We start from the raw sequence: 26335 nt of genomic DNA on the forward strand, positions 1-26335 counted from the left end.
CATATCCGCGGCTCAAATTAACTCATAATAATATTAAAACTGTACTCATTATTGCCTGATACTAATCCATCACTAATTCTTGTTGGGTTCCAGAGTAGCGTGCTACTCACCGAAAAGCGCTTCAACGCCTCGTCAGGGGTAGTAAGCGCTATATAAATACGATTACAATACAATACAATACAATAAATGAAAACCTTTCCATACAGAAAGGAAAACCTAGTAACATTGTACCAGCGATTAGATATTAAGGCACAAGAAGCTCTATGGTACATCTGCATTGGAGCGCTTGTCTTGTCTTTGCATGTGGTGCACACATGGGTAAGTGAAATCCAAGATATTTATTCAATACACATAATACTTTTGCTGTGAATCAAGAAAACTAAACCTGTTTGAAGACTATTTCTGTTTGTCAATCTTTGTAGTCCCTTATAATCAGGACAAATGGATGGAGGTTCTTCTTACATCATGTGTATGTTATTTCAATACTGGCATATTTTGCTTGACATGATTATAATTAGAAGTGGTCATAATAATCCTAGTGTGGTATCTGTGCCACTTAAAAATCAAACACCTTTTTAAAAATTTGTGACTGCTCCAGTTTACTGTGTCAAAATGTCTGTCTCAGGATTAACATTTCACATGTGAATCAACGTACGCTGTTAAAATAAACTCCCCTCTCCTCTGCCTGCAGACCAATTCATTTTAACACTTTGGCCCATATTTATGAAAAAGTGGCGCATCAGAGCTGAGGCACCACTTTTTCTGCACCCCCCTACGGCACCTACCAACAGCATTTATAATATGGTGCACCATGGCGGTAGATAGCACAATAGCATCAACATTTTTGAGGCTACTGATGTACTTTGCTACACTAGTGCCAAACATTTTGCCGCTAGTGTAGCAAAGTGCAAGGGGGCCCATAGTTTTCTAATGCCTGATCTAAGAAGGCATTAAAAATGATGCCAAAAATTGAGCAGTGAAATCTGTTGATTTTCACTGCACCTTTTTTGCGGGCCTCCTAGTGCCGGAATGCCCCCTTTGCATACATTATGCCTAGCGCGGGCATAATGTGACGCAAGGGGTTACAAAGTGCCACAGTGCATGCATTGCACCACCTTGTAAATATGGCTTGGAGAAAATGTCACGTTAGCGCTGCCTTAGAGGCAGCGATAAGGCGGCACAAGCAGTTCTTAAATATGCTGTTCCTGTGCTAACACACGTTCTTGTCAGGGTTGTACTTTGTGATTTTGCATCCATTCACACAATTGTAACATTACTTCATACAAACAATTGTGATGCAATTAAGTGAAAGTGTCATTCTGTGGGGCTTTGTGGCACAAACACATAAAACTTGTAAGACAGAATGTGTAGAATCAAGTGACTGCCCCAGGAAATTATATGCAAATGCCTCAAGGTGAGGGCGACTGCACATTGCAGTGCAGAGCTTTGATGTATCTAGTTGCCAATTTTTCAGGTTTCTCAATTAGTATCTACTTAATCAAGACTGCTACTTCCTGCTATCTGTAAATTTCCTTTTAATGTGCCAAAGCCACTGCTGCTTATAGCTGGTAATGGCTTATCTGAACTACGGAAAATAATGCACTTTTCCTCTGGAAAATGATAATTATTAAAACAAACGTTTACTGATTTTATTTAATCTGGCAATGCAAACGACGAGCATACAGGAAAGAGCATCTGCTGTCAGCATTGCAGGAACTGACCATGGAACAATTGCATTGGTACAACTGGGCGCTGTGATGAATGAGAGGAGCAGGGGCTATTAGGAGATCAATACGAAGACAAGAAGCGGTTGATCAACTGTGACATTGCTGGTACATCTCACAAAAGAGCAAGGCGTAGGTGTTTGAGCTGTTGGACAACCACAGCGGCGAGGCACTGTGAACAGACGTGGAAGAGTGTCAGCTGTCTTGTAGATCAGACAAACAAGAAGAGAGCGAAAAGGATTTCATGGTTTCATGGACCCCCATAAAGGATAATTAAAGTTGATCTTCACAAGGAAGTCAATACGCAGTGATAGAAAATAATATACGTGGTATTGAAAGGCAAAAGATCAAACATGATGCTGAGTATCTTATATTCTAATTGTCTTCCTCTACTTATGCTTTTCTTTTTACTCTTAATGTAAAACAAAAGAGTGGAGCAACTTCTTACTTTTCATTTACAATTCAGCGATTGCAGCCGATACATTGCTGGGTGTATTTCCTAGGTTAGGTGCACACATCTTACTGTCTCACAACCTGACATATTTAAGAAAAGCTTCTAATGTCAAGAAGGTACTACTTATATTCCAAATCGAATTTTTAAACAAGTATTATAATAAGGTAGGAATTTCATGTTCTCCATCTGAGGCTCCATGGGTAAGAGTGGGGGAGAGACTGCTGTTGTGAAATGAGCTGTGACTGTTCTCCGACACTGCCCGTGAGAGCGCTCTCCAGACTTAAACAGGTTTCAGTGAATTTAACCTTGGCTCACCTGTGGTAGCTTAGCCTGAGACAAGTCACAGTCAACTGTGATTATGGTAGGTGCAAAGAAGTAAGCACGGATTTTTTTTTGTAACAAAATAAAGAAAATATGATTGATGTCACATAAAAAAGAAAACTACAGTACAAAAAATATGAAAAGGGGAAAATAGGTACAGGATAGCAAAATTTGTGACAGACAAAAAAATAATCTCAATAGAAATAACATGGTAAAGAATAGGATGGTACTCTAGAAAAATTGAAAGAGTACTGCATCATCAGCGTCCAGTAGAAAGACACAGTGCACCAATAATACTCACCGGCACAAAAGTGTCACATTGGCTAGCCGCAGTAAGAGAAAAGTTATTTATCTTGGAACTTCCATTTGGAACTCAATGAGCATTTCACTGATATTTGGCTACACAGATTGGTAAGCCATCAGCATCAGGAGTTTCTAAACAGTTTGTTGGGGTGATTCCTCTCACAGGAACTAAGGGCCTGATTTAGGTCTTGGGGGAGGGGAATACTCTGTCACAAATGTGATGGATTTCCAGTCCGTCTGATTATGATCCCATGCTATCTTATGGAGATCGTAATAAGGCTGATGGGATATCAGTCACATTTGTGACAGAGTATTCCCTCTGCCAAGATCTAAATCAGTCCCTAAGTCTATTGAGTCCTCTCAATAGTCCAGTTTCCTGGGAATTCCCCAAGTAGCCATAGTGTTCCCCTGTTGTTGGACCTTCCCAGTCTGTTGGTAATTTTGCAAAGTTTCCCCTGCAGAACTAGTGCCTGACTTTATATCAATTTTTAAAGTTTTCTCTTATTGATTCCCATAGTGCATATTTACCCACAAAAAGACTACTTTTGCTAAAAATCATAGCTTAAAAAGTACTCACCTGATTTTGATGATTTTGATCTTAAAATGTTTATAAAAATCGGAGGTATTTTTGTTAATTGGTCTTGAGGTATTCCTTTAAGTGTGTGTCTTGCTTTATTGATACTGTGAGTACAACAAATGCTTTGCACTTTTCCGAGATTGGCCTAACTGCTTGATCAAAATGAGAGCATTACGTGGTCTAGTTTTTACCTCTCTAAAACAATGTGTGGTTGCCAGGACTCTCTGCACAGAGTGCCTGGATGTACACACTACATAGAGAGCCAGTCTCAAACATAGCTCATTTAGCTGAAATGGAAATCAGGTTCAAGTGTTCAAAATACAATCAGTGTATATTTCAGTGACCCTAGTTATTTGCAATATTTGCAGAGATCGTCATAGTTCATTCCACTGCACTGTTCCATAAGGCTTTTTAGCACCTGTTTTAATTTTTCTGTGAAATGCTCGGCATTGTGATGGTGTTCCTTGCTATGGGATGCTTATGTTACACTACGTAGTATGTTGCAGTTTCTGACTTTAGGATCCATCAGTGGTGGCTGCCACTCAACGTGGGTGGTGGGGCAGGAGGGGTGGGGTGGGGGGTCCAGGATGGGGATGAAAAGTATAAAAAAAGCTTACCTGTGGGGGTGACGCGTTTGTCTCCCCTCTCTCCTCATCCTCTTCCTGTTCCCAACTTCCCAGCTAATCATGATGCTCCTATCACTAGCAACAGCAGGGTCGTTATTGGTCTGAGTGGCCTGCTTCCCCGCTGAGACTGGGAGTGGGAGCCTGAGTACATTCTCTGCTCAGCTATGCAATACAGCCAGGTAGAGAGCATGCAAAGTGCACATGCCTGTTGGCCATGCCAACAGGGCTGGCCAAACAGACATGCACACTTTACAGTGCACATACCCCTCATCTGACCCTCTCCCTCCAGCCAAGGCCCGTCCCTTCCCCCAGGAAAAATAAAATGATAATAACGTGGCATTATTGTCATTTTATTTTTCCTTTCCCCACAATCCAGTGGGGCGATGCTACTCTGCCTTAGCGGACGAGACGCCCCTGGGATTCATCTCTTTTTAAGAAACACATTTTGTTTGAGGGTCAAAACAAAATCATAATTTCTCTTCTGCCAAGCACCGTATGCAGGGCGTGATGGTGCTTCCTCCAAGGTGAACTTACTAAAACGGGTGAGTCTTTAGAGTCTTAAAAAACAGTAGAAGCTGATGAATCAGGCACGATCGTTCTGGAAGTTCTAGAAAATTTTTCGCACTCTATTTGTTCCAAGGATTGCATTGCTTTTTCGTATGACACAGATGTCAATTTGCACAGAACAGAAGCTCCAGAGCTTAACCATTATTCAAGAGTTTACTCAAATCCTAACCCTTGTATATACACTGCATTTTGTCTTTTCCAATGTGTATTCCATGCCCTTAAAAGATGTTTCATTATCACTGATAGCCTTTTCTCCACTGTGAGGATTATACAGTTGTGGGAAGTTTGGTCTCCAAGATAAAAGCACAGGATCACGATTCAACATTTACATTTTGTTGAGCAAGCGTGGTAGCGACACTCACAAATAAGAAATATATTATATTTAGTACACTGAAACATGTTTTTTCCGAATGCTCGAATAAAAAGTTATTATTTACAAATATGTCACTTAATATTAACATTAGAAGGATGAAAATATGAGTCAACCGATCTTCGAATTAAAAGTTCACATGCTTGGGCTTAGTGCATGCATATACTACTGAGTTATCTTTTCTACCTTAGGAAGTATCTTCGTCTTCCATGTTCAGAATAATTTAGGAACATGAATACTTGAGATAGCTTGCACACTCACCCGAAAATTTCTTCTGTAACTTCCGTTACACAACCACACAGGAAATGTTGCCAAGTTTTAACAAATCAGACAGTGGAACAAGGTTTAAGAGCCATGCACAGCTGCATGTATGAAGCAGTTCCTCCTAGTGAATGCAAAGTAAAGTCAGAAGCATTTGTAAAAATCCTCTTTGGGCAAAGGGTCAGGAAACTATTATTGATGGAGATCATTGGCCGTTCAAAGGCCCAGGCAGATGAACGCACTAAGGGGCATATTTATACTTGTTTTGCACCAAATTTGTGTCATTTGTTTTTCTACTTAAATTCAGTGCAAAACTAACTCCATATTTATACTTTGGCGCTAGACCTGTCTAATGCCAAATTTATGGAGTTAAAGTCATTTTTGGGACGTGGAAGCCTACCTTGCCTTAATGAGAGGCTAATTTTTCACTGAAGTCCAAACCCCGTGGGATGAGAGTGTCAAAGTCAATGATGTATCTAGATTCTAGTATGCTCAATCTTTGTTGTCTATCCCCCCTCGAATATCTGTTTTTACCTGATCTGTTACAACAAATTTCAAAAACTTTTCATCTCACCCATGCACTTCATGAAAGCGTCTGGCAACAGGATAGTTTTGATCCTTGTGGCCCATTCATATATATTGGACCTCAGACACCAACTGTTTAATACACTTCTGGACCTGTGGATACTCGGCCAAGAAGAAGGACTGCTGTGCTACTGAAAGGACTGCTGCAGTCCAGCACAGGACTAAAACATGCAGTCAGTTGGCGATAAGCCAATGTTACCATGTTTTTGTCCTGTGCTGGACTACTGCTCTGAAGCCCTGCAACCCTGCAGCCCTGCGTTTCTGACCTGCTGCCTGACACCCTCTTGCCTGGGTAAGGACGACTGGACCAGTATCTGTTGAACTTAGGACCGTAGAGTGATTCAAAGGACTATTTGGCTGGCCTTCTGACTAGAGCCTCAAGGGCAAACAACTCCACTAACTGTGAACCCAGCACCTGGACTCTGCCATCTTTGAGTCCTTCCCTGCCAAGTGGTGCCAGCCCTGTTCTGGACACTTGTAAGTGGGCCTGAAGGTGGTTTGCCAGTCCATCCGTGGACTCAGCAGACCTGACGTATCTCCTCTGCTGTGCGGCACAATTCTAAACAGAACCAACACATCACCTCTTCTGCAAGGTATCGGAACTGCTGTTGCAGATCTCTCGTAGATGGCAGCCTTGATGACACTGGTCCTCACATCGCAGCCTCAGCACTTCGGAACCAACTGCATGATGCTTTCTGCCGTCGTACTTCACATCAAAAGCCCTCATCAATGGGATCCTTTGATGACATGGGACCTCACATCGCGACTCTGCAAATCCTCTGAACTGATGCATCACCACGGCTGTGCAACGCATCCTTGATGCGAGAAAGAACTCACAATGCCCCATCATCAGGAATTAAGTTATTGTCTTCTTCAGCTGTCCTAATCGGGTCCCCGTAGCCAGCCTGCATTCCATTGTGATTGGCCTGAATTTGTGAATGTGTCCTGGTCTAGCACAAACACATATCCACAGTTGGAACTTTGTGCTTTTTGGCGCTCTATTCACTGAAATCGTTAACATTGCATATCTCTGGTTCTACTAATTGGATTATTTTGGTCTTGTTTTATTTATTAAACCACGGTCTATGTTTCAGTGTAAGGTATGGGATCCTTCTATGGTGTGTTTTCATTCTGTTACTGTTTAAAGTGTTACAAACATACTTTACCCATTGTTCTAAATTAAGTTTAACTGATCTGTGCCAAGCTGCCAGGGGCTTGAGCACAGGCTAGTTTGGAGTTTGATTGTGACTTCAACGTGAAAAAGATTGTGGCTTCTGCTTGAGTATGCTTTCTGCTCAACCAGCAACTCAATTCTTACATTTCCCCAGCCGTGAAAGAGGAAACTACACTTTAAGAAATAGATATGTAGATAGATTAGAATTATCTAGGATCCTGCATTTGATTCTTTTTGGATGCAATGTTCCCAGAAGCAGAACCAGCATAGCTTAATGCTCTAGCAATATATACAAGTGTAAGATGATAGATTAGGTGATACTGACATATGGCTTTATTAATGCATGGAATTCTGGTCCTTTCCTAAAGGTTAGTTCTACACGTGGGTCCAGGCCGCAAAGGTCTAGTTAGCCAAAGGCTTAAGCTGTTTTCAGATTCAGTCACCACAAAACAAGTCTAAAAGCGGAGTCATTCAGTTGTAGAACTACATCATGACAGTCTAAGGTTATCTTGACTTATAATTCTACTTGATGCGTGGAACAGCCTCCACTCCATATCAGAGCCTCATCTTCTCTTTTTGGATTTCACAAGAAGCTGAAGGCCTGGCTTTTCAGTAAAAAAAAATTGTTTTTGTTGGATTTAGTACTCTGGACACTATACCACTGCTGACTAGTGCAAACATACAGGTGCTCTGTCCTCTAAACATGATAATACTGTCTTATCCACAATTGGCATATTTAATTTACCTCTACATCCCTTGTAACATGCACAATATGTGCCCAGGGCCCTCTAAATGAAATGTTACTAGTGGGCCTGCAGCACTGATTGTGCCACCCACTACAGTAGCCCTGTACACATGTCTCAGGCCTGCCACTGCAGAGCCTGGGTGTGCAGTTTTAAACTGCCATTTCAACCTGGCAGGTGTTCCCATTTGCCAGGCCTAATCCTTGCTTTTTATTCCATATGTCAGCCCTAAGCTAGGCCCTAGGCTGCCCCAAGGGTGGGATGCAGGTTATTTAAAAAGTTGGAATTGTACTTTTAAATTTAACATGTCCTTGTAGTGAAAAACTGATACATTTATTTATCACTACTGCAAGATCAAGCTCTCCCATAGGTTAGCATTGGGGTTCGCTTGAAGCATTCTTTAAGTGTAGCTTTCATTTGGGAAGAGATAGAGACATGGGGTTTGGTATCTCTGGGCAGATAATTTGAAATCACAATGTATGACGAAGTCAGATTTTAAATTGCACATCCTAAAATGATACTTTTAGAAAGTTGGCATGTTCCAACATTAAACATCCTGTGCCTCTGTCTGTCTCTCAATACACATTTGGGGTAGATGACAACTGGGCTTTGTGCATTCCCTTCAAACAATCACACACAAAGCGTGATTGGGTGTGACATTTGCATCCTGATGTCCCATCACCAAGCTGATGGGTCTTCCTGGGCCAGAAGGGAGGGAGAAGTTGACACTTTCTCCTGAATAGGGCTGTGCCTCTCCTCAAAAATGATTGCATACCCCCTGTAGATTGTTTGGAGCTAGGGAAGGAATGACAGGGACCTTATGATCATCAAAGGCCTTTTTGAAGTCTCCCCCACTTCAGAGGCACATTTGGGTATGCGTACTGGACCCCAAATCCCATCAAATCAGAATTGTACTCAAACCAAGGACATTCTACAAGGAAGAAGGACTGCTGTGCTGCCAGGAGGGACAGCCACTCCACAACTGCATTGCTGAGATTGCCTATTTCTGGCTGTGCTGTAGGAGGGTGTTAGACCTGACAGCCTTAGGGTAGTCACCCCTAACTTTTTGCCTGCCTCCCTCCACTTTTTGGACACTGTTTTTGGTGGCTTTTAGACTATGCGCACTTTACCACTGCTAACCAGTGATAAAGTGCATATGTTTTCTCCCTTTAAACATGGTAACATTGGATCATACCCAATTGGACTATTTAATTTACCTATAAGTCCCTAGTAATGTGCACTGTATGTGCCTAGGGCCTGTAGATTAAATGCTACTAGTGGGCCTGCAGCACTGGTTGTGCCACCCACTTAAGTAGCCCCTTAACCTTGTCTCAGGCCTGCCATTGCAAGGCCTGTGTGTGCAGTTTCACTGCCACTTCGTCTTTGCATTTAAAAGTACTTGCCAAGCCTAAAACTCCCCTTTTTCTACATATAAGCCACCCCTAATGTGTGCCCTAGGTAACCCCAGAGCAGGGTGCTGTGTGGGTAAAAGGCAGGACATGTACCTGTGTAGTTTATATGTCCTGGTAGTTTAAAACTCCTAAATTCGTTTTTACACTACTGTGAGGCCTGCTTTCTTCATAGGCTAACATTGGGACTGCCCTCATACACTGTTGAAGTGGCAGCTGCTGATCTGAAAGGAGCAGGAAGGTCATATTTAGTATGGTCAGAATGGTAATACAAAATCCTGCTGACGTCGGATTTAATATTACTATTCTAGAAATGTCACTTTTAGAAAGTGAGCATTTCTTTGCACTTAAATCTTTCTGTGCATTACAATCCACGTCTGGCTAGGTTTAGTTGACAGCTCCTTGTACATTCATTCAGACACACCCCAAACACAGGGTACTCAGCCTCACTTGCATACATCTGCATTTTGAATGGGGCTTCCTGGCTGGGAGGGTGGAGGGCCTGCTCTCACACAAAGGACTGCCACACCCCCTACTGGGACCCTGGCAGACAGGATTGAACTGAAAGGGGACCTGGTGCACTTCTAAGCAACTCTTTGAAGTCTCCCCACTTCAAAGGCACATTTGGGTATAAAACAGGGCCTCTGCCCTACCCCCTCAGACACTTGCTGGAGAAGAAACCTGAACCAGAACCTGCATCCTGCCAAGAAGAACTGCCTGGCTGCCTAAAGGATTCACCTGTCTGCTTTCTACAAAGGACTGCTGCCTTGCTGTTGCCCTGCTGCCTTGCTGAACTCTTGCGTTGCTGCTGAAGTGCTCTCCAAGGGCTTGGATAGAGCTTGCCTCCTGTTCCCTGAAGTCTGAGGACCAAAAAGACTTCTCTTTTTCATTCGGACACCTTGTGCGCTTAAAAATTCGATGCACAGCTTTCTCTGCGGTGAAAAATTCACTGCACGCCGATCCGGAAAGATGCCGCTCGACGCGACGCCTGCGGTGCATCCGGAACTTCGACGCACGGCCTCGTCTGGACAACGCCGCCTGAATTCAGAAAGGAAATCGACGCGACGCCTGCCGTGAGGGAGAAGATTCCACGCACAGCTCACCAAAATGACGCGCAGCCAGAAAACAAGCCTAGGATTCCACGCACAGACCCCGGAACAACTGGTAATCCCGCAAACCCCAGAAGGAGACTGTCCGCGCGCCAGAAAACGATGCACAACATCCCCGCGTGAAAAATAACTACGCAAGTCCGTGTGTGCAGGGGAGAAATCGATGCACACACCATTTTTCCACGTATCTCTTCCTCTGAACCCCCTTTGCGGAGATTTTCCACTTTAAACCAGGTACTTTGTGCTTGAAAGAGACTGTGTTTGCTTTTTAAAGACTTAAGACCCTTTATATCACTTTTCAGTGATATCTCTACAATTTCATATTGCATCTTTATTCGTTTTGACCTGCAAATATCCAGATAAATATTATATATTTTTCTTAACACTGTGTGGTGTATTTTTGTGGTGCTATATTGTGTTATTGTATGATTTGTTGCACAAATCCTCGTGCCAAGCTACCAGAGGGTGGGCACAGGATAATTTGGATTGTGTGTGAATTACCCTGACTAGAGTGAGGGTTCTTGCTTGGACAGAGGGTAACCTAACTGCCAACCAAAAACCCAATTTCTAACAGAGGGACTGCCACTTTACTACTCATCTTGCTGTGATGTCCTGCTACCTGCTGCTTCTTGCCTGGAGTAAGAAGGGCTGGCCTTGTTCTCAATATACTTCTCTCAGAGGCTTGTTGGATTGCCTCCTGTTCTCCTGCAGTGTCAAGAACATTAAAGACTGCTTGCAACTCTCCTGGTGCTGCTGGACTCTGCCATCTGTTAGTCCTACCCTTGCCTGAGGTGCCCATCCTTTCCTGGGCCTCAGGAGTGGGTTCTGCAGTTGATTTCTGCACGAACTGATTCATTGCCAGGAGTGCGTGTGAAATTCTGATGCTAACGCAGAGGCTGTTTAATGACAGCAGATTTCAGCCTCTGCAGCCAACGATGACACTCTGCACGGCTCAACGATGCATTACATTCACTTCAGTGGAGCCTGACAATGACACAGTGACCCAACTACATGGAAAATACTGCTACATCGAGCCCTCAATGTGGACACTTTTCTGCATCAAAGGTACTGTTTCAGCAGTCCCTGTGTGAGTTCTGTAGCCAGCCTACCCTCTAACATGGTTGGCCTGACTAGAATTGTGGTCCCTACTCGGCCAGGGTGCATACCTCTGCCAACTAGAGACCCAATTTCTAACAGGAACCATCCAAGAGTGGGGCTAGACACAGACATCTGCTAAATGCCAAGATGCCCTCGCAGGTGGTACGACACTTTACAAATACATATAACATAACATTAACTCTTGTGCAATCAACACCACTCATGAAAGACCTTCCATTCAATTCATTCACACACATATTTATTTTATTCTTATATAAATGCTATCCTACTGTGTTCTGTTCTTTCCTTCTCTTTCATATCTCCTTTTCACTGGACTAGATTTCCTCTTTAGCTGTCTTTGTTTATTGATGCTTATGTCATCCGAAGTTTGCTTTGTCTCACCAACTGAACTTTTTTTTTCTTTGAGATATGCAAGGTCCTCAAGTGCCAGTTTAGATTTATAAAGATCATGTATTGCTTTTCTCTTAGAAGACCAAAAAGAAGCCCAACTAGTGTCCATTCCTTTGAATGATTAGCAGTAACTTCTTTTGTTTAGTGTCCATATTCACATTCATACTTAATTCAAAGAGATTGAAATCAGATTTGGAATTCATCTGGACACTATTATGCTGGTGTTACCAACAATGTTTCATGAATATGGTTGAAGTTTCTTTAAATATTTTGAGAGACATTTTTCACAATCAGTGAGTATATAACTTATAGGTGTTTGGGGACTAAACTGAAAAAAACAAATCTTTCAATTGCACTTTCATCATATATAAACCTAAATGTTCTTTGCTGTTATTTAAACATGGTAGTGATACTCTTTATTGTATCTGATATTCTATTTTTGTCTGTAATCAATAGGCCGGATCCAGTTTTGTGGACCAAAGATGGTGGAGAGCTTCCAGATCCAGAAAGGATGACAGTCAGTGGTAGAGAGTTAACAATCAGTTTTCTAAACAAAACTGACAATGGAACATACCGCTGTGAAGCAGCAAATGTGATAGGTCAAAGCAATGCAGAGTATGTCCTTGTTGTACATGGTGAGTACAAAAAGGCAATTCTTCTCAAGAGTTTCAAAGTTGTGAAATCGTATTACTCATATTTATTCTAGCAGAAGAAGAAATTGAGGTAAAAAATAAAAGTAGTACCTCTCAATACCCGTCCCAAGTTTTGCAAATTTGTGACCAACCAAAGTTGTGTATGTAATTAATGGGAGAACTATGGCAGGGATGGGTTATGCCACAGAGTTGTGCAGTGACTGCTTCTGGAAATGTGCAGCCTACACACAATTGGGGCCATATTTGTGAATAAACTGAAAGTGCCCATGCTTATAACGTAACCCATGGGATCTACTTATTAGAAATTGAATCGTATTATGGTCCTAGGACCAAATCCAATATTGTTAAGATCATAACAAACATATGGTCAGGAGCTATTACAAGTCCCTTTCCTGCATACAACAGGATCATCCCAGCCAAGATGCCCTTAATAGAGGCAATAACAAAAATGAAAACAGCTACATTAATTGGAAAGGTTGTTCCAGTTTGGGGTACAAAATATTCTCATTGAATATGTCCATTGTGCCGTTCAAACATATCACTGATTCACAATAATTTTAGTCTAAATCTTTGAGCCTGAATTTATTAAGGGCATGTGACAGTATGATCCACAATCCAGTAGATCATATTATTTTCTTACAACAACTGCTGTGTAGGTGTTCTTCCAAGAGGATTGGATTTTAAGTTATTGTTGTCAAAAGAGTTGAGAGGTACTTAGAGCGAAGATAGATTAGTAATAAAGGTTTTATATATTGCTGTGGGAATAGAACTGGGGCCAGAGGCATTTACAAAGGAAAGACCTTAAATGCTGCATCTAACTCCTACTTCTTTATAGGTCTGTCCATAATTTTACACTGTAGAGATGTAACACTACGAGCATTACATTCTTTGGTATAATTATTGGTCTTTGATTGTGCCAGCATCCATTCTCCTGATATAAACACTTATATTACTAAAGCGTAAAATTTATAATTGCTTTCAATTTAACTATGTTGTCCTGGGCATGCCGTATAGCTACTATCACGTTTTTGGCAGCTTGTTATTTTAATCTTAAGGCTAAGATGAGATCTAAATTGTTATTAATGCCAAAATGTTTCAGTTGATTTTGCCAAATTATAAAGACTGCATTGTCCCATAATTTCTTAGTTAACATATTAATAGTAGTGAGATTATTAAATAATGTCTCCTGCATAACCTGGTGATATTAGCTAGCTGGGGAGAATGTCTGTTCAGTTTCTAAACTCTGTTGTCAGCTTCTCAAGCCCTGTACATTAAAACCATTGTTTCTGTCTCTGTAAACATCTTATGTAAGAGTGGAGCCTCTTATAAACTGTAAACTTCGTACTTGTATAGCGCACTACTCACCCGTTAGGGTCTCAAGGCACTGTACGCATACCGCTGTGGAACCCCTCCTGGCTTTTCCCTGTGAGGTGCCCACTCCTGGGGGGCAACCAGGCATCCCAGCACTGTTGGGGCTGTTGTGGAGATTAAGCAAGCTATTGCCCAGAGTGGGACCCATGAATTAGATTAGGCACCGATGCGAGAATTATTAGGCCCAAGGAAATTGAGCCCAAGACCCACTGCGGTGGAAATTAAACCCTGGTCCTGGGCAAGATTTCTGCATCAGGGCCTGCCGCTCTAACCATTGAGCCACACTTCTCCACCTCTTATAACAACTTTCATCCAGTTTCATTCTATCATGAGGGAGGCAGTATGTGTATTATTAGTAATATTCTCTTCAAGCACTTAAACATATATGTTTGATTGGTTGAGTCAATAATAAGATTATAATCAAACGTCCACCATGGATATCTTGGATTTATACTGAACCATCTCTTTGAATTCACAAGTATAAGTGAGTTACAATCAGATACTATGCCTGGATGTAGTTTAATAGATGTATAGAGGATTAACCTTTTTAAAAGCAGAACCAGATATATTCTAATGCATGATGTGTAAGTGGCTGAATAAAATGTGTATCTGTGCAGTGAAGACTGGTGTATGTGTCAAGCATCCTTTGCACCTGAAGAGCTAGTCATATATAAAAAGGCAGCCCCAGAGTGGTACACTCAAAAGGCAGTCTATAGACCTGTTGAATCTTTACTACGATCAATGGTGAAGTTGATATCCTCATATAAAACTGATGGGGATTAATAGCTAGGTAATTCCAGCAGTAATTGTTGAAATGGTACTGGATCTTCTATGTTAGCAACATACACATCACATATTGTTTTTGAAATTGTACTCTACAAATCTGAACAAAAAGCGAACAACCCTGAGAATGTTTTATTAGAGGTCTCCAATTGCCAAGTAAGGGTTTCAGATTAAAAGGCAATTTTTCACATTTAAGTTTTTTGGTTCTCAATGCTAGGGCTTTAAAACCCAATTATCTCAATTTCAAAGTTTTTTGCCCAGATAGATGTGTCTCCTGAAGGCAAGGATATCTTAAATATTAATCGTTACTTGCTCCCCTTACTGTTTAAAGTTTGGCATTGAACCAATGTTCCTTAACATTACATGGCATAAGCTTTATGCCATTTGATGGATGTAGTCTAGTCTGTCTAGCCTTTGCTATTACCAGATATTATTATTATTGCTTTGTTGCTAATGCATCCTCATTTGTCTGTGCCTTTGTTTTTTTGTTATTACTGTCACCACACTTTTGTTACAACACCTTCAGCCACTACACTTTTTAGATGCTGGGTGGTTTGGGAACATTCTTAATGTGATTTTTCATAATTAAGAAAAATGTTGGTGAAATTACACATTTATGTGAAAAGCAAACCTGTCATTCTGTGCAACATTTTACCATGAAATGCATCTTTATATAAATTTTTCATGCAAGGACATTTTCACCTCAAACAGCCTGTAATTATGCAAAGTGGCATAATGGAATATTTTAAAGACTTTTTATGTAACAAGCATAAAACGAAAATCCTTGAAATTATTAGACCTGGACAGAACTTAAGGAGTTTCACTGTATGGAATTCTGCAGAGTTACATAGAAACTCTGCCAGATTCAACAGAGTTCCAGGACTGGGTGGAATTCTGGTATGTTGTGCTGCTAACACTGATTTTTAGTACTGACAGCTTGTCTTGCAATGTAAAATCAGCGTGAACGGCACCAAGTGATGTGCCAGAGGGTGCTGCTTCTTTCTGCCGCTCAAGTAGATTTTATACTCAAGCAGTATCTTTCTCAACATGACTGGTTGCAACCTGCAATGACCCCCACAAAATGTCTCCAGGAGGCATTCTAGCGCATAACAATTGCACTAGAGAGCTCAAATCTTTGCTCACACTCAACAAATGAATGTTACCAAGCTGTGCATGAATAAAAACTCTTCCACAAAGTGGTTTGCAGTGTTTTGCAGGAACTCTGTGCTCCATGTAGAGGACAGAATAGGCAAAACTCTGCAAACTCTGCCGGCAGAGCAGAATATTTCGACCCTAGAAGTTATGCAAATTACCCCAGGTCTAATTTCCCAGGGCAGTCGAAATGGCCTGTGGAGGAGTTTTTGGTATTGTTTTGGAATCCAATGTTGTTTCTTCTCTTTCTGGTCTCTTATTCTTTGCTATCACACTCTTCTACTAGTTTTCTGGGTCTTTTACAAAGTCTGCTTTGCTGTATGGATTGTATTCCACATCTTGGTGCCTGTCAGAGATGTGTTTTAGTTTTACATTCAGAAATACATAGTGTCAGTAGAAAACAACAGTTGGGAAAATAATACGTGTTTATGAATGAGTATTTCCATCTTGCAAAGGATTTTGGTACTCTTTTCAAAAGGCACCAGGGACAACAAATACTCCAAATATGTTCTGTGCAGCAATATCAGTGTTGAATATTGGTAAAAGATGCTCTGATTCTTGCTATTTATTGACGCTTGATGATTGCATCTCCTTGTTGAATTCTTGACGATGGAGGAATAAATGGGGAGTGTTAGACCTGACAGCCTTAGGGTGGTCACCCCTAACTTTTTGCCTGCTTCCCTCCACTTTTTAGACACTGTTTTTGCTGGTTTTAGACTCTGTGCACTTTACCACTGCTAACCAGTGCTGAAGTGCATATGCTCTCTCCCTTTAAACATAGTTACATGGGATCATACCCAATTGGACTATTTAATTTACTTATAAGTCCCTAGTAAAGTGCACTATACGTGCCCAGGGCCTGTAGATTAAATGCTACTAGTGGGCTGCAGCACTGATTGTGCCACCCACTTAAGTAGCCCCTTAACCTTCTCTCCGGCCTGCCACTGCAAGGGCTGTGTGTGCAGTTTCACTGCCAATTCGACTTGGCATTTAAAAGTACTTGCCAAATGTACAAAACTCCCCTTTTTCTACATATGAGACACCCCTAAGATATGCCCTAGGTAACCCATAGGGCAGGGTGCTGTGTAGGCAAAAGCCAGGACATGTACCTGTGTAGTTAACATGTCCTGGTAGTGTAAAACTCCTAAATTTGTTTTTACACTGCTGTGAGGCCTACTCCCTTCATAAGCTAACATTGGGTCTGCCCTCATACAGTGTTTGAGTAGTAGCTGCTGATCTGAGAGGGGTAGGAAGGTCATATTTAGTATGGCCAGAATGGTAATAGAAAATCCTGCTGACTGGTGAAGTTGGATTTAATATTACTATTTTAGAAATGCCACTTTTAGAAAGTGAGCTTTTCTCTGCACTTAAATCTTTCTGTGCCTTACAATCCAAGTCTGACTGGGTTTAGTTTACAGCTCCTTGTGCATTCACTCATACACACCCCAAACACAGGATACTCAGTCTCACTTGGATACATCTGCATTTTGAATTGGTCTTCATCGGCTGGGAGGGTGGAGGGCCTGACACTTACTTGACCATGGGCAGTAGCCTGCCCTCACACAAAGGACTGCCATACCCCCTACTGGGACCCTTGCAGACAGGATTGAACTGAAAGGGGAACTTGTGCACCTCTGAGCCACTCTTTGTAGTCTCCCCCACTTCAAAGGCACTTTTGGGTATAAAAACAGGCCCCCTGCCCTACCAAGACAGTCACTCCCTGGAGAAGAAACCTGAACCAGAGCCTGCATCCTGCCAAGAAGAACTGCCTGGCTTTCCAAAGGACTCACCTGACTGATTTCTGTGAAGGACTGCTGCCTTGCTGTTGCCATGCTGGCTTGCTGCTCTCTTGCTGTGCTGCCGAAGTGCTCTCTAAGGGCTTGGATTGAGTTTGCCTCCTGTTCCCTGAAGTCTCAGGACCAGAAAATACTTAATCTCTGCAAGAAATTCCTTGTGCGCTGAAAAACGATGCACAACCTGCGAAAAACGACGCACAGCCTGCACTGCGGTGAAAAATCACTGCATGCCGAATCTGGAACGACGCTGCCTGACTCCACAACAGGAAGATCGAAGCAACCCCTGCGACGAGACTGTAACTTCGACGCAAAGCCCACTGGATCGCCAGTTACAGGTAGATAAAGCGTTTTTCTCTAACAGAACAGCACTTCGGACAGTCATGCATGATATAAGGTTGCTTTTAGCAATGTCTGTCAGTTAAAATTCACTAATGCTAGTTAGGCAGAGAAAACGTGAAAGTGTCCCAATAGATACCACTTATGAAGCACTTCACTAATGGCAACGCCACTTCCGGCAAAAGAACAACAAAGAATATGCAATTTTTCTTGACATTTTTCCACGAACGAAACTAATATATGTATTTAGATCATTAAATACACTGAGAAACGTAATAAGCAGTAGAATCTACTGTATATATTAATATATTCGATAACATTTTATAAATAAGAAAATTAACCATTTTAACTCCTTATTTCATCGTCCCACTCCTCTAGGATCGAGAGTCTTTTTTCCTTAGACGTGAGAAGTAATCTAATACTTTGCTATGTGCACATTAAAAATATCATTTTGCCGATGTAGTTGGCAGTCTTTACTGTTAAAATGCTGCAAAATCATCAAATGAAAATTGAATCAGATTATTTAAAAATCTGAAAATTGTACAGGGGAGGCTTTTATTCGGTACATGTGAGTACACAATGTTCATAAGGTATAGTACCCCCACCCCTCAACACGAAGAAATAGGACTATTTAGGTGTTAATGGTGTTTATTTATTCTTGTTTCAAATATTGCAGCTTGCATGTTTGTTGTGGCAAAAGGGTGGTTTAAGTGCACCTAAAAACGAGAACTAGGATCCCTGAGAGACTGAAAATCAAATGTCAACAATATGCTTAAACATAATTATATGAACAAAGAGGTCTCTAATTGACCAACAAATGGCTGCAATTACGTGCAATTGATCACATTTGCAGGTAGCTAAGGCAACTGAAAGGCAATATCAGCTTAATGTTGTGAGTGTAAATGAACAACCACTGAAGCTTTGAGTCGAATGCTGCCAATTTGCTGGTATCAATCAATAGGCGTTCTGTTTTTCTCATTTAATTGCTTGCTCTGACATACCATAATCGTGGATTAATGCTCTCTTGCAGGGAGATGATTGGCAAAATGATTTCACAGGGCGCGTGATAAACGAGGTTCCCGTTTGCTTTAATATTTGATCAGATTTGGAGCTTGTTGAGTGAAAAATTAATTGAAGGACAGACTTTTTTTAAAGCTGTTGTTGAAATGAAAACGATAAATACGTTGGCTGAAAATACTAGTAAAAAATACCTAGCTGTAGGGAGCTCGAGAATTTCCATTTTCCAAATTCAACCGTTTGTACTGGCATTTGCTTACATATTTAAATGCATTATTTAGTGGCTGTGTAATCTGACCAGCATTCAAAACAAGTTTTTTTTTTTTTTTACCCTGTGGAGTCTTAATAAACGAAGGCCAGTGTACTGGATAACAGACAGTATTACTATTATGGCACAAAGAGAACGATTGATGCTTAACTTGTGCTCTGAGTGTCTTCCCTTTGACAGCATTGGTTCAAATTTTTTAACGCAGCTTTTTAAAGTTTTTTTAAGTACAACGATTGATAATTCTCTAATTATTTTCTTCACAACACTGAGAAATAAGCGCTGTATAAATAACCCAAAAAGAAATTCATTAAAACGATAAGTAAATTGGCCGAACTATTACATGAATACATCAACGCAGTCAGTTCTCAATATTATTTTTTGGAGGGAGGGGGCATTTAGACCTGGATAGGCTGTCAGCATGCCTGCCAGAGGAAGAAGAGACAATGGCCTGTAACACTCAGGTGGAGGACCCCTATCCAGTTTGGAGATCGCCACCTGCCTTTTAGTGAGCTCTGTGAAAAGAGCTCCCCTTTGCCGGCTTCATTCTTGACACTAAAGGTTTGCCGAGCGGGCACCGTATTAAACATTCACCCCTCAGAACTTTTTTTTTTTTTTCAATTAAGAAAATCAATTACCAAAGAGAAGAGGGAGTTAGCTTTCTCATTACTGAAAACAAGCACTCCTCAACACGGGAGGCTCTCTCCATCCACACAAGGGCCGTTTTACATGTTTCCTGCCTATGTCCACTGTTCCTTGGATGGCACCGACGGGAAAATTAGTGACATTCATCCCACCCTCAATATAGTGGATGACTATTATTGTGACTTGACAGCTACTTAGGGAGAGAACTCCGGGTCACAGATTTTCACTGGCGGAGAGAGTGAAGGTTTCACTGGCGTCAACACAGTGCTTACTCCTATACTAAATAGAGCGTGGGTACTGTGAGATTGGCAGGGTTGGAGCATTGGTGATGCATAGGAGCGTTTTTGCACTGCCAAACTCTAAATATGACAATTTGTTAGTTATTAGTATTTAAACTAGGAATGTGTCTGACACAGTCTGCAAGGCCGACTCACAGCAAGCTTGCATAGTGGGAGTCTAAGAAACATGACCTTGTTCCTGCAACACTGAACATGATGCCAGGAGAGCACAAATTCCAAAATCCCTGATATTGCCTCCTCTCAAAAGAGCCCCCCTGCATTTCATGAAATCAGGACCACATTTACAGGGAACCAAAGGTAAAATGATCACATTAATCAGTTGCATGAATGAATGGTTTAGGTTCCCAAGTTCTGCCTGAGGTATCATACCTTTTCCAGTACAATAGACATTGTACCTGAAGTCTGACTCTATGAGATTCGAGAAAATCCTCTGCTTCATACTCAGGTGACCCATCTATTGCATTTGGGGGAGGTGGCACCATGTCTGTGTTCTTTGCTTTCTTTATCTTACATATGCTAACTACTGAATAAAAGTGCCATCTTCCTGTAGATTTTAGGCATACTTCAGATTTCTCTACTAGGCCAGTGATCCTGAAATAAAATACATATCGGGTAAAGAACATAGGGTGGGACTCAATGATAGATTATGTCAGGACAGGCAAATAAGATCATTCATTTTGCACTAGGGACCAGCCTGTCTGTGCCAGTCTGCAAGTTTCCTATACTCCCCTTTGTCACTCCAAGGATTTTTTATGGCCTTTTGTTGAGTGTCTCTTACAATATTAAGAATAATCTGTACAGCTGGAACTGAAGGTTGAGAAAAATCTCTGGGACAGATAAGATGATGATATCTAGATGATCATAAAAAAGAGAAACACATAAAGCACTGTGGATGAAATTAGTATGATAGAACTCCGCTAGGGCAAGACGTGACAAATGTTCTTGGTGGTCCAAGGCCAGCACAAACCAAGCTTGTGTCAATGAGTCTGAGAAAAGTGAGTGTATTCCGCCAACACTGGAAACCATCCCCAGATAGCACGAGTTCCAAATTCTTGACATTGCCAGAGACCTACATGTAGTAGGTATATAACTCATAAATGCATTCAATTGCTAAATTTCATGCTACATCAAACATACTCATGGTAAAAAGAGAAATGCTTGCGACCATGCCAGTGTGCTTAATGATGCTCACAGTACAGGTCTCTTTTATGCATATGCAAGGCCAGATCACCTGCTTCAGATTATGCATTGCTGATTACCGCACTGGGTTTCAGTGTGGTGCGTTACTAGATAGAGCTTTAGGTATAAAACTATCCTATACCCCCCCCCCCAGCGCCTCGAAACCCTGACGGGTACATAGTGCGCTTTACAAATGAAATGATTGATTGATTGATATATGATCCTTATTAATGTGCCCGTCCCTTCCGTTTGTGGCCCTTTCCTGCCTTCACTCCTTCATTAGGCCCTTCTTTGGCCTCAGGACAGCCGCTTTGTTGCAAGGAACATCGAAGAACTCACCAAAAGGTACACAACTTAATACATTTGTTCCATTATCAACAAAATACCTTTAGCAACATGTCACTCTAAAAAACCTCTGTTAAAGGGTGGTCTTAGAAGGAACGAAGCACATGAGACAAATCTGTATTAGCCTTAACTCTGGTAAAACTGCTATCAAGTGGTGAGTCAGTCATCTATTTTTCCCCAACTACTACCTTGACCATATCTGCGTAAACTGTAAAATATTGCCAGCTTGGTACACTTCCCAACATTTTATTACATATTTGTTGGTGAAGGTTGCTTAAAAACAAAATATCGACTAATTACAAAAACATTAAATAAATGTATAAACAAATATTATCTGAATTAATATCTTTTGTACAGTCATTCCTATAGGTTGTGTATTTTCTAATTGGGCTAGTAAAATCGGTATGTTTATCTAACAAATAATTTGATTTGGTCAGTACACTTAATTAAGCAAGTTGTAACGAACATGTTTCCAAGATCATTCTAATGGAAGAAACAATGTTTTTTTCCGTGCTCTTTAAAAACAGAAATATATATTGTTCACAAAATGGACCTGCGTTCATTTCCAGACATATGTCAAAGATTTGAGACCATCTGTAGTAGTAGAGCGTGCTCCAAATTAAATCCTAGAAATATTGATTTTTTTTTCCTTCAAAAATTGAGCAAAACATGTTAGTGCATCACTCTGTGCCAGAATTAAATTAAAGCAGAGGATTACATCCTGGTGCATTTTCTGCTTCATACAACCATTAATTCATATTCAATTATCTCCTACGTTTTACACATAAAGCAGCTTTTGATGAGGGTGCATTTTTTACATACCAGTTTTCTACAGCATCTGAGAACATATATATTCTAATGAAACAAATTGCGTGGCTGTTAAGCACACATCTCCTGTGTGTATTTGTTTCTCAGCTCGGGAGTGTTGTTTTTTAAGTTTATGAAATAGATTTTACAAAGATAGCTTTACAAAAACCTGCAATGGTCTGAACATTATGTGCTATTTAGCATTGCATAACTAGCACAGCCAAAAGACAATACACACTTTCAGCATTTTTAACACAAGGGCCAGGGGCAGTTGCGATAGAAGATTTTGATTACATATTGTGCTCAGTTTTCTAATTAGTAATATTAGGAGATTTATGAGATAAGGGCAGTTGAGTGAGGATAGAAGAAGGAAGCACCAAGCAATGGTAGGACATTACCATGGCACAATCCTCCTACCAGACATGGAAAAATCAGCAGATAGCTCTGCTCCTTTTACGCCTGATGAGAGGGCTGGCCAAGGTTTGATCCCTGGGTGCCTGCATCACAGTATCCTTTCTCCTTTATTTCTCATTATGAAGTGTCAGTGTGATGGCAGTGGGATTGGGAGCTTCAGAATGTGGCAGCGGTGCAGGGCAGGCTTGTGCCTGCCGGGTGGGGGGCGACTTTATCCACTCTCCTGTACTGCAGCCAGTGTCAGATGCGGGCGGGTTTGTGATGCTGACCACAGTCCCTCGTTCTGCAACAATAAAGTCAAGTCCAGTGTCTCCAGACCAGGAATGATCTGGTCCGGAGTTTTTTGGCTTTATATTTCCAGGCCAGTAGATGCTTGGAATTGCAAGCTATTTAATTTCAGCCAGAGTTTAGCTCCAAGTGAAATGCCACTACTCCTAATAATGGCCTTGATGAGGGCCTTATTGTTCTATTTACTGCAAAATCAGTAAATAATAAATTGGAGGGAAATCTCGATTAAAATGTTGTATTCAGTCCTATATATGTTGACAAATTTTTAACTCACTGTGGTTTATAATACATAATTTGCCAATGTTTTTTTGTAGAAATACCCCCGAGAAGATTCCAAATAATCCCATGCACAACTTCCCATTTTGACCAATGTTGTTAGTCGGTGAGTTATAAAATATGCCATTCGGTAAAAAACAGGTTTGGCTTCTCACTTGTAAAGCCCATGAAATATTATCAAGTTTTGAATGTATTACCCTCTGTCATTGAACCAGTAGCCAGGTATGTTCTATAGTGCACAATTTACCAAAAACGGCCTGCAGTTGTGATGTAAAAACACAAAGTTGCATTGTCTATTAATATTTGAGTGGTTTTCAAGTTCTGATACATTTTACTGCCTTGGCTTTAAAATGCAACAAATATGTTTGTTAAATGTTCAACGGAGAGACAATTCACTTCATAATTTTGTCACTGAAGCCTTTCTGGTGTTCGATTATTTGCCTTGCCCGACTTGCTTTTAATTTCACAATTTGCCTTATCGTATTTGTAATGGTATCTCTGGCAGATACCCACCACATCCACAGAAAATCGTAACTCAGTGCTATTTGGCTACATTCTTTGATACTGGCTAGAAGCTACACTCTAGACTGTTACCTGATCCTGTCCTGAAATCCCAGAATACAAGGCAAAAACACATGAATGGAATATATTTCTCTTCACAAGCAGCTTAACTTTGGAATTCATCACCCCCAAAAATGTGACCAATTGAGAACCGCAACTAATCATACAAGAAAAAGGAAGCATTTATTTCTGATCTGCTGCGTATTTACCTTTAACCTTGGGTTCTGATGTAGCATGGTACTTGCCGCAAAGCACTTCAACCACTTGCCCAGGGTAGTAAGCGCTATATAAATACAATTTACAGTTACAGTTTGCAATTACTGGCAGATGCTGCTCTAAAATTCAACATTCCACATGTTATTTTGCAAGTATTGTTTGTGTAAAGATCGTCAGTTTTTTTTAGTTGTATCTAGTGTTGACCAGTGTTACTGGCAAAATCTTATAGGACAAACCGTCCCCCCGCCAAATTGTCTGCAAATCCTTTTGGCTGTTGACCACTCTTACAATGCAGATCGTTTTAAAATCCCTCATTTGTCACTATATTCCCTATGTATTCTAAACAGGAATACTCTGCAATGCTCTCCCTTAAATTATATCCATTTCTGACCATTGTCACTATAGCAAGTCTAATACACTTTCCTGTTGAATAAGGTTACCATTCCCACTAAAATGACAAGGTCTTAAGTAAACCTTCCAACTTTTGATGCTTGGTAACTCTCTCCCATCTATCAGCAGCTCCAGAGGTGGACTTACTAATAGGGCTACTGCGGCACACAAAATTTGGACTTAAGTTTCCCAGGCGTTCTTTAAAAAATGATGGCTATAGCACTTGTGAGGTTGCTTTTTAATAATATCCAAAATTAGCAATGTTGAAGAACAAACGTGGATAGAAATGCCCTTATTTCCTCCACGTTTTGTTAAAAAAAATACCCTTCCAGATATCACTGAACATGTGTATCATGAGAAGATGTTATATGAAAATTGTGAAGATGGCCACAGTTTTTTGATGCACAGTCTATTTTTCTCTCAGTCTGGCAGGTTGTGTGGATTTGCGTGTGGCCGAGGAATCAGGCAGTAGGTGCAAACACATTACAGTCTCAGTCTATGTGATAACCAACCTCAGGGCATGCTCAGAGGCTTTTAAGAGTAACACAGCTCCCTGTCTGTACAAAGACTGTAAACTCAGTGGGCGCTAGAATTTCTATGCCCTATCTCCATGCATCATATTTTAGTTTTGCATTCTTAGTAACAACATTTAGGACATACATTTTCATTTCGATTGACGAACATTCAATGAATACCCAGTATAATTTTACCTCTAAAAGTAGGTCTTATCTTTCACCTCCACATCAACATTCTAGAAAAAGGTTGTGAACAGGTTTAATTCCTATCTGCCTGAACTCCAACTGTGAGTTTGGGCAACTTACACTGTTCATTGGACTTTTAGATTTGGCCTTCATGGCTATTTCATACACAGTGTACTGGCAGAGTTAAACTGCAGATATGTGATTCTCAGAAATATGAAGAGAATATAGATGGCCCTTTGTACATGAAAACATGTCCTGCAATGTTGAGCTTCTCACGTCAACAGTACATTGTACAATTAATAAATGTTCATCCTGGAGACTAAACTGCCATAACAAAAATAAAACATGATTAAACCATACCACCTCCTTTTAAGCAAGATGTATTTTAGCTTGTTCATACACCTTTGTGCACATTTATACAGTACATCTTTGCTTAAAGGCTAATCGACATATATTGTAGCCATGATTTAGTTCCTCAAAGTGTTTGCAAAGTATAATATATGAAAGTGTCTTTACTGGTTTAATAAATTAACACAACAAGTAACCATATTCTGTAAATACTATTTCCTTCACATTTGACCAGTACATACACCCATTCAAGTCAAGCTCTGCCATATGTTCTCCACATGTACCTTGAACTTCGATAAAAAGTTCTCCTTTCCAGCACACCCAACTCTTCTATGTCTAGAACCATTGTTGCATTGGATCATGCAAAATTAACCTTTGGACAGAGCTGACTAAGGGCATTGGCAAAGCGGGTAATTGGGCAGAAACTCAACATTGCAAGTGGCTTTCTTTAAAGTGATCAGGACACTGTCTCCATCAGTGTGTTCACCACCCCTTGTATACCTTGCTCCTCTCTCAATCAAACCACCCATCTAGATCGGAGTGCAAAAATAATTGGCTTTATCAGTGATATTTGAAGGTTTCTTTTGGTACTATTTAAAAGACGTAGGTCGGCAACACTAAACTTTTAGCTGTTTTGCACGTCCTTGTTTCTGAAAGTTTAACACAAAATTCAATACAGTTTGACATCATGACTGCTCGAACTAGTGGAAGATTGAAAATACATTCAAAGTTGCCTAAACTGGAGGACCCAAAGTATTTCT

The 26335-nt window shown here is 40.8% G+C and overlaps 1 protein-coding gene across 2 annotated transcripts in view; it reads left to right on the plus strand.

Moving 5' to 3' along the window:
* The window catches only part of CADM2 (cell adhesion molecule 2), a 1888160-nt gene that overhangs the window by 1627477 nt on the left and 234348 nt on the right, over positions 1-26335 (plus strand). For both annotated transcript variants that reach the window (XM_069204145.1, XM_069204144.1), the window contains exon 8: positions 12189-12367. In XM_069204145.1, the coding sequence (XP_069060246.1) occupies positions 12189-12367 (179 nt within the window). The remainder of the gene's footprint in view (positions 1-12188; positions 12368-26335) is intronic.

This window comes from Pleurodeles waltl, chromosome 8 (assembly GCF_031143425.1).
Source record: "Pleurodeles waltl isolate 20211129_DDA chromosome 8, aPleWal1.hap1.20221129, whole genome shotgun sequence".
Classification (NCBI taxonomy): domain Eukaryota; kingdom Metazoa; phylum Chordata; class Amphibia; order Caudata; family Salamandridae; genus Pleurodeles; species Pleurodeles waltl.